The sequence below is a fragment of the Archocentrus centrarchus genome, chromosome 12 (genome assembly GCF_007364275.1).
Source record: "Archocentrus centrarchus isolate MPI-CPG fArcCen1 chromosome 12, fArcCen1, whole genome shotgun sequence".
In the NCBI taxonomy this organism is placed as follows: Eukaryota; Metazoa; Chordata; class Actinopteri; order Cichliformes; family Cichlidae; genus Archocentrus; species Archocentrus centrarchus.
Window position 1 is genome coordinate 8,313,582 of NC_044357.1, and position 9,299 is coordinate 8,322,880.

General features: G+C 39.0%; 1 protein-coding gene across 1 annotated transcript; it reads right to left on the reverse strand.

Annotated features, from left to right (window-relative positions):
- Nucleotides 1–3,321: 3,321 nt before the first annotated feature.
- LOC115789409 (protein AMBP-like) lies at nucleotides 3,322–9,299 on the reverse strand. Its single transcript, XM_030742810.1, has 10 exons — nucleotides 9,019–9,299; nucleotides 7,820–7,962; nucleotides 7,330–7,406; nucleotides 7,109–7,225; nucleotides 6,866–6,967; nucleotides 6,308–6,363; nucleotides 5,983–6,067; nucleotides 5,658–5,825; nucleotides 5,200–5,373; nucleotides 3,322–3,461 (listed from the first exon to the last, which is right to left on the reverse strand). The coding sequence occupies exons 1-10, from the start codon at nucleotides 9,136–9,138 to the stop codon at nucleotides 3,439–3,441; spliced, it is 1,065 nt and encodes a 354-aa protein (XP_030598670.1). The 5' UTR covers nucleotides 9,139–9,299; the 3' UTR covers nucleotides 3,322–3,438.

The window sequence follows — 9,299 nt, forward strand, 5'->3', positions numbered from 1 at the left end:
ACATTCCAGAATGACTACATTTTAAAGGAAGTTCTGGTACGTTAGACATCCAAAAATGTCATCTAAAAGCATTTGAATCAAAGCGAAAGGCTTGAAGGCCTGTGCACTGTTTCACAATGCATCACAAGTCAACAAAGAAACAAGATAATAAAACTTCTCTTACAAAGAGGTTTGTAAGAGGACTGCAATGGGTTTTCATTACTCAGCATACAGTATGCGCTTTTTTTTGCTCTATATGAATTTTTATTTTTATTTTGGACCTTGCAACAAACAGAAGTGTGTCGCTAACCATGCCAGTTAGTGGTTTCAACACAAAAAACTTCAATACAGATCAGTACATCTTCCCCAAATGGTGGCATGTGGTAGTTAGGTTAAACATAGCTTTATGAGGCCTATTATCATACTGCTGAATGACATTTGGCAGATTGCTCAGTTTTGCTGGTGTTATATGGGGTAGCTGAGAAAACTACTGAGATATGACCAGAAATGTTGACAACATGTGAAGAAATAAAAGTTTTGGGATTTTAGGAAGACACACAAAGCTATGGATGCCTGAGGTGCATGGATTTTTTTCCCCATTTCTGTCTTTTTGGACAACCATCTGTTGTCATCTGACTTAGTGAAAACACCCAGATGACACAGCTGGGGTTTAGAGGAGGGGGAGAAGAGGGTCTTTAAATGTTTGTGGCTGCCAGCTGGTTGGTCACGTAGACAGAGCTGAACTTGAAGATGGCGAAAAAGTGACGAGGTTTTGGTTATAGGATCGGGGCTCGGCAAATATTGGGTATTGTTTAGATACGACTCGCTCTCAATTGAACATGAGGCAGCGTTACATCCTCTGAAGTGAGAGAAACACTACTGTGTGTGTATGTGTGGAGGGGAGGGTCCTCTGTTGACAGGACAGTAGACAGTGGGAGCAGCGGTAGTTTGCTGAACAATAACTCATCCTTTGCCATCTTCTAAAATCTCAAAACACACTATCCTTGTCTTTTTTAGCTCATTTAACAGCTTTCTCTTCTGACATCCTCTTTTTCTTTCCCAGTCCCTCTTTACTGAAAACAATTTAATACTCTCACACTCCCCTCTTGTCTCAGTGCCTGCTGACTTGTGGGCTTGTTTCACTTTGTTCAGTGTAAACATTAGTCCACTTTAAGGTTTGGTTTTAGCTTAGACCTGTTTGATTTTCTGAGAGAAGTTATTTTTGTCTTATTGTAGGTACATTGTTCTACTCTGAAATATTGCCAAATTACAGAAAGAGGCAAAAAAAAATTCATAAGATGGAAATTAAAGGAAAATATTTGACTAATGTGAGTAAATGTCTTACTTTAATCTGGAATTCATGTGGGCAGTCTGTTGGAGGAAAGAAGGGCCTCCTTGTAATTATATTTCTTCTACTTTTTATTCCATTAAAAAAAAAATCAGTTTATACATGCACTGGAACACACACACACAGTGGGACTGAATCCATTTTGTGTAATTAAAAATGAGATATAGCAAGAAAGAAAACCAGCAGACTTGTAAACAACTAGAAGCTCAGAAAGAGCTTCAGTTAATGAGGAACCAGCTGAACTGTGGTGGAAATTTCCCTCCCAAGTCTGGGGTTAGCTCAACAGTCTAATAGAAGGTTTTCTGCATAATGAATCGAAGTTATCACTTCCTATCTCTTCATGGGAACCTTTGTCTCTCTCACGCTTCTGGAAAGGAAACTGAAGCACAAAAATGTGTCATAAGGACTCTCAAATTCTATGCATATATACTCAAAAACAAAGTATGTGCTCCCTGGCTGGCTTGTTTATGTTTGTGCTTATTTGGTAACTCTGGTCCAGGGAGCACCAGGTGATCTGCCTTGGTACGGAAGGTCACTTCTGTGATGTCACTTCCCCTTCCTTTCCGGATATTCCCAGCATTCTACTGCCAGCAGCCGGGAACTCTGGGAACTGAGAGCAGGAAACCTGGCTCCTTTGGAAAGGGGAGAGAAAGAGGGAACAAGCAGCCTAGGACTAGTGGAGAGATTATGCTGTGATTCTGCAGAAGTGAATGACTCATCATCTTCTGTGAAATGTATGAAATTTTGTATGACTCTAGTTGAGATTGTCTGAAATGTTTGTGGAGCATCAACAGAGAAATATTGCCCCCTCCTGGTTTTTCCCTTCTTAGATATAAGCTACAAGCCTTAATGTGACAAAACTTTTTCTTTATGTTTTGTTGAGATCAGTTTTATTACAATCCTCCCGTGTTGCATACGTAAAATAAATAATGGCAATATTACAAATATTAAAAGATTTGAAGGTCGAGATATAGAACATAAAATATATTGTGTCAAGCCATTTAAAGAGTATAACTTCCTTCTGAAACACCATTTATTTAGTAGCCCATTATTTTGTCCTTACCTTCAGTGTCCTTTTTGACTGAAAAAGAACACCAAACTTTGGAGGTTAGGATACACCACACTCACCACAACAGTCACCTGAAGGCACTTTATACTGTAAGGTAAAGTCCCTAAAATGATAGTGATGAAAGAAGTGGATGTTAGGATATATACTATAATACCGCTTGTGGTGTAACATGTAACATGAAAACCATGTATGCATATGAACCAACACGGCCATGGCCATAATTATTATCTCGCACCAACAAATAAAGGATTCAGAAACACTGTAGAATCGTACACTAACATTTCTGACCTGGATATTTTGAGGTATATACAAGAAATAAATAAGGAATTTATTCTTTTTGAACTAGGTTTGTATGGTGATAACAGTTGGTTTACTTATAAATATTCCACAACTTTAGCATCTTCAGATTTGATGCTGGAGTCCTCAGCATCCGAAAATATACCAGCAACATGCATACTGTGGAATTTTTGATACTGTCGAGCTCAGTCAATATAGGTATATTTTCTCTGCTGTAATCTTCAGTGATATGATTCACATGTGTGCATGGTTGCTTGCTGTTACTTATTGAAAGTGCACTGTGACAACACAATAATGACTGTACACAGTATTTGTACTCTGCACCAGGAAAACATCTATAGGGAGGGAGGGAATATCAGTGTTTGGCTCTAAATGTTGAGTGATGGGGACCTCTGCTGGTATTTTTTATGTCCATGACATTTCTCTTGCACTACCACGTAGCATACATTCAGAGTCTGAGTCAGTCTAAACTCTGAGTGCTCTGAAATTTTTGTTCTAAGCAGAAATTCAAAAGAAAAAATCTCACCCATATAGAAAACACCTGTAAGTGTTCTGTGATGAGCTGAATGCAAAAAAAAAAAAAAAAAGGGAAATAGAATAAGTGATGAGAAGCACCTGAAGTATTGACTTTTTTTTTTATTGGTGAGCTGCTGTGATATGACAATACTGCTGAGACAAAATCATATTTCATTACTGTGCTGGTTTGTGTTTATGTTGAATGAGCAGCAGTGGGTCTTTATCTCACTCAGTTTGGTTTGAGGAGCTCTTCTGTAAAAAAACGAAACAAACAGAAATACATTGGAGATTGAAGCATTTGGATGAACTAATAAAACTTGTATTTATTATACACCAGCAGTTATTCCAGTGAGTAGAAATATTTTTCTTTAAAGTTTTTCTGAATTCTCTGAAACAAATTGCATACTGAATAATATATTGACTCAGTCACTCACACTTAAACATTTCCCCTAGATTTATTTACTCTTTTTGCAAAACTTGAAGTCTTATAGAGTCATGTGAAGTACATCCAATGATTCAGAGCTTGTAAAACCACCTTTAGCAGCAATAACTTGAAGTAATTGTTTTCTGCATGACTGATCAGCCTCCCACATTATTGTGGAGGAATTTTGGACAAATTCATCAGTCAGTTTATTGACACTTGGATTTTTACATTTTTTTAGCCATTCTGCTGTAAATGTGCTGCTGTGCTTGGGATCATGGTCCTGCTGCACGACTCGGTTTAGGCTGCTAACTTTCAGAGAGATGACCTCACATCTGACCCTAGAATACTTTGGTATACAGAGGAGTTCATGGACAACTCAGTGACTGCAAGGTGCCCAGGTCCCGTGGTTACAAAACAAGCCCAAATCATCATCCCTCCACCACCATGCTTGACACCGCTGTTTGTACTGCTATCTTCTGTTTGGCTTTCACCAAATGCTGTGCTGTGCGTTATGGTCAAACCTCTCCTCTTCGGTCTCGTCTGTCCAAAGAAGACTAGAAGTCTTGTGGTTTTTCCAGATGCAATGTTCTCTTTAGAGGGAAGAGGCTTATTGTCTTTTCTAATTGTACCCTCATGAATTTTAACATATAACATGCTAACTGATGACTGCAGAGTCTTAGATGTAGCTCTTGGGTTTTTTTGAGCATTTAATCTGACCTTGGGGTGAATTTTGCTGGGAAGATTTTGGTGTTGTGTTAACACACAGCTGGAACGCTCCAGACCAGTAAAGGTGTACTTAAGTTTTTCACAGGACTGCATAGAATCCTGTGAAAACTTCTCACATGACTGTACATTCTCGTAAAAAATAATTTTGCATGGTGCTGCATACTGGTAGAAGTTTAACACAACAATAACAAATCAAAATTCTTCACACTGGTTGCTAATGATCTGATGTATTAGTGAGTCAGTGTTCGCGGTACGGCATCGGCTGAGGTGAAGCTCGATTCCAACAAACAATCAGAGAGGCAGAGAAAGACTATTTAAGAGGAGGAGGAGGAAGATCATGCCCAACAACAGTAATTCTGGATGACATTCGAGGAGTTGTGATTGACTGTGTTTTTGCCCACGGGAATGGCAACCAGCATGAAAAATGCCCCTTTCTGTAATAAATGTTTATGTTTCCCAGCACAAACACCAATTAAAGTGGCCCCTTTCACATTTTTCTCATACAACATGATGTTCCCACTTAATTATTATAATTATACTGCATGAGAAACATGTGCAAGGAGCCACTTTCATGACTAAATCCTGGTATGAAACATGAGTGTAATGGGACATGAAACCAAATGCAAGATGCAACATTGATGTTTTTTCATTTTTTGATGTAGTGCATAATGAACTCTCAGTAATGTTAATTTGACTGGCTTTGTGGACAGACTGAAAACTCTTGTGCCTTTGCAAAGGAATCTGAATCTGTGGGATTTCTATGAGGTAGATATGTTTTTTTTTTTTTAAATTTGCATCCTGTCATAATTCTGTTCTGCTATAGTTGTTTTATGTTCTCACCATCTTTCATCACCCCGCAGTACTCTTCACACTCTGCCTTGGTGTAGAACTTGTTGCCGTTAGCCTGGCAGAAGCCCTGTTTGTAGGGCACACACAGACCTGCAGTGGAGTCAAAGGCCCAGATAGGGGGCTGCCCGGTGCAGGGGTAAGCTGTCATAGGCAGACGGCACACAGCTGAAGTGACAAAAGAGATACACACACCTTAATACAGGCGGTATTCATCCTTGGTGTCCCACAGAGTCTTAAGCAAAACAAGGACTGTACTTTGCAAACTAGTTGCAATCTCTTTCTCCAGGGCTGTTACAGGGAGCCTCATTAAATACAATCACAGCTGCTGGTGGCAAATAAGAGTGCAGTTGATGGAAAGAAGTTCTTCTTTTTACATATGTTTTGGAAGTCCCATTGCACAGACATCCATGCACATTTGCAAATGTTATCTTTGATATGTCTTTTCATACCCTCAGTGCGGCATCTCTGCAAACACTCCCTTTCACTTTCAAAGTTGTTCTGATTGCCCAAACACCCTCCATACTTGAAGAGCATACAGTTCATCGAGGAGGAGTTGTAGTAGTAACGCTGGTGCAGCCCGAAACACGGTCCTGTGTCCGGTGCTGCTTTACAGGCCTCTGTGGGAAAGGAGAGAGAGGGACATGGGATAAGACACATCAGAATCAGAAGTTCTGATCTTCTACACATTCATTTTAATTAAGATTTTAATCAGCACAATATAATTGAAACATTTGTGAATATTCAATTAATCATTTGCAGCAGCGGATCTCTTACCAGTTCCATTGAACAGAGGTGTATCATCACCAGAGCCCTCCACATCTGAAGGAGCCAAAGAAGGCACCACGTTTCTCCTCACACGCTGTATCACACAAACACACAGGCTCAGTCAGAGATTAAAAAAAGCTGCCTGAACCACAAATAATATCAGCTATAATTTACTCTCTCACATGAATAGTTTTTATAGTTGCTACTCTTTTCTTTCTTCTATAACTCAAACTTCTGACTACGAAGGATGACAGATGTTCTTGAGTGCATTTTAAAGGAAATACAATTAAAGAATGTGCATAAAATATTTCAGGTTAAATACATATTATAATACCTGAGGCTGAGGTTGAGCTGTAGGTGCTGCCACCTGCTCTCCGGGAACACAGTCACCTGCCGATCAAATGAAATCATGCAATTTATTCATACATTTAATCTATAGCCTGAAATGTAATCAATTCGGTTTTAGTGTTCTTAAGATGCTGTGAGTGAATATCAGTTCCATTCTGTTTTTTTTTGTGTGTGTGTGTGTTTTTGCCCATCAGCAATACTAAGCATCAAGTACCTGGCTGAATTTCAGGAATTTGGTGAAGAGGTGGATGAGTAAAGAAGAGGCGGAGGAGCAAAGAAAGGACCCATCAAAATAGGGTGTGAATCTGGGCCGCTTTCTTTAAAATTTAAAGATAGGACATTGATCTTTGAGGAGGATTGTGCTCTATGAGTGTTTTCTGTTTCTATGCAGCTCACCTTCCTCTGTCTCATGAAATGAGATATCATCATATTTCTCTCAGTGCTTTCATCACTACAAATGCTTCATTTTAGAAGTGTTATCATGTGTGATAATCTGTGTGTGCGTGTGTGTGTGTGTGTGTGTGTGTGTGTGTGTAGGCTGTACCTTTGTTCTGTTTAATGATAATATTGTCTTCACTCATTCCCTGGCCTTTGACCAGTGCTTTAAAGTCATCCAGCACAGTGTTTCTCACAGTCTTAGTTCGACCTGAAGAGCAATTTGGAAAAAAACACATGAAAATTAAAACCTTAAAATGGCGTGATGAGTTTAATGCATTCAATAAACTGGTCTACATCTATAGGAAAATCATGAGTTAAAAAAAAAAAGATATATGAAGCATTTACTCACTGTAAAGCTTAACTGAGGTGCTCTTATTGCCTGAGGATTTTTGTTTGTTCATTATTACTATGGCGTACTCATTGTAGTTTGTATGAACCACGTATGCATCCACATCTGCCCCCCACTCTGTGGGAGGGAACGCACAGGGAGAGTCATAAATTCAGCATATCTCATATCTATTCACAAAAACTCATGAAGCTCATGGACAGCATTGACAGTGAAAGGCATACTTGCAACATGGTAGAAAAATCGTCCTGGTGTGGTGGTCAGCTCATAATCCCCAGTCATCTCCTTACATGTTCCTCGTCTACACACACACACACACACACACACACACACACACACACACACACACACACACACACACACACACACACGTTGATCAAACCATCCTGTTTAGAAGGGGTTCTTCTTTTGTGGAAGAAGAAATAGCTTCCTCCACAGCAGACTCTCATAATGTTGTAGCTGATTATGATTTCATAAATAATCTGTAACTAAATGAAATGTTTTTCGCAGATTTATCATAAACTTGGATTAAACGAATTTTTTCTTCAGTACTTCTGAGGGGGGAAATGTTTACGATGAGTAAAAGGAACATGAGAAATCACGATTTTAAAAAGATTATTTGTAAAAAGATTATTTGTAAAAATGGCATTTTCTTATGTAATTAATTTTTTCTGGCAGTCCAGAAAAACGTGCACACCCATGCATTTTACTAACCTCAGTGAAGTTCGAGTCATCTTGAGTTTGCCTTCATTATCACCTCTCTGCAGTACCAGTTTTCCGATGGCTGCGTCTGTTTTGTGACGCTGCATATAGGGACATGTAGTTGCTATGGCAACATCATGCCAAGTTCCCAAAAACTGTCAGAAGAAAATAACACAGTGAAGATTTCACTAATACACATAAAACTTACAGATTTCATTTAGACAATGACATGACAAGAAGATGTTTAAACACATTAAAATGACACACAAATAATATGTACGACCTGCTATGGTGATGGTAAACAGACTGGTTCTTGTAGAGTGCTTTTCTACTCTACACGAGCACTTTAAGTACTTTATAAAACATGCCTCATTCTACATTAAAGTGCTTTGTATCTAACATTTGCACACACATTCACACTCTGATGAACGCATCAGGAGCAGCTCAGGGTTCAGCATCTTGCCCAAGGATATCTTGGCATGCAGACTGGAGAAGCCGGGATTCAAACCACTAACCTTCTGCTTGGTAGATGACCTGCTCTGCCTTCTAATAATAGTTAAATATGGTTTTTTATGGCTGATTTAAAGGAACAAGACAACTTTTACTTAAACAATTTAAAGCTTGAGTTTATTTTAATAATACTTCTCAACTATGAAAAAGTCCTTGTAATAGACAGCCTTTTAGTCCTAAGAATGAAAGCCATTTGAAGCAATCACTAGGCTGGATTAAAAAGGATTTTTCCAATGAGAGATAAAGATAAATATTACCTTTGGCTGGCTGTGTTATAGTTATCTATCTCTATTCAGTGGACTCATACCTGACCTTTACACTGTGCAACTGAAACGATTTCTAACAGCTGTGCTTTCCATCATAAAAGGCCCCTAGCATATTATCATGCATCCATTTGAAAGGTTCTTCTGCTTAGGATGAAAGCTTAAAGAAAAAAGTTTTTGTCCCCAAGATATTTGGTAAGCAGTAACAAATAAAATGACAGAAATGAAAATACACAGGAATAGGGCATGTCTGCATCTCAGTTTTTTATCTTTTTGCACTTAAGACATGTCAAAATTAATGAATATGTATAATATGTAATGAAAAAAGTATCTTTCAATTTAACTTTTTTGTAACTTTTTGGACATAAGGTCTCAGGAGGATATACACAATATCATCACAGACAAATAATAATCAGAGTGGCGGACTCAACCACTTACCCGGGTCAAATCAAAGTTTTCCTGTGTGGGGTAAAGAGGGTCTGGGAGTACAGGGAGCCCCTCGAGGCTCCAGGTCCACCCCAGGACCAGGAGGGCAACCACAACTGCTGCTTTCTGCATCCTGTCAGCCTGTCTGTCCACACGTCGGTGACAATATCCCCTAAGTATGAGACACCAAAATGCCCCCCCCTCTGCTCCACTCTTAAAAAGGAGACAGGGTATTGAACTATTATGGGCTATGTTTGCCGTGTCCCGCTCATGTACTCACTCCCACAGCCGAG

Bases quoted from the DNA above. Each gene is read 5' to 3' on its own strand.
- LOC115789409 (XM_030742810.1), bottom strand. From the start codon at position 9,138: ATGCAGAAAGCAGCAGTTGTGGTTGCCCTCCTGGTCCTGGGGTGGACC. The intron at 6,068-6,307 runs GTATTATAATAT...TGTGTGATACAG, and splicing joins CAGCTCAACCTCAGCCTCAG to CGTGTGAGGAGAAACGTGGT. The intron at 5,374-5,657 runs GTATGAAAAGAC...TTGTCACTTCAG, and splicing joins GCAGAGATGCCGCACTGAGG to CTGTGTGCCGTCTGCCTATG.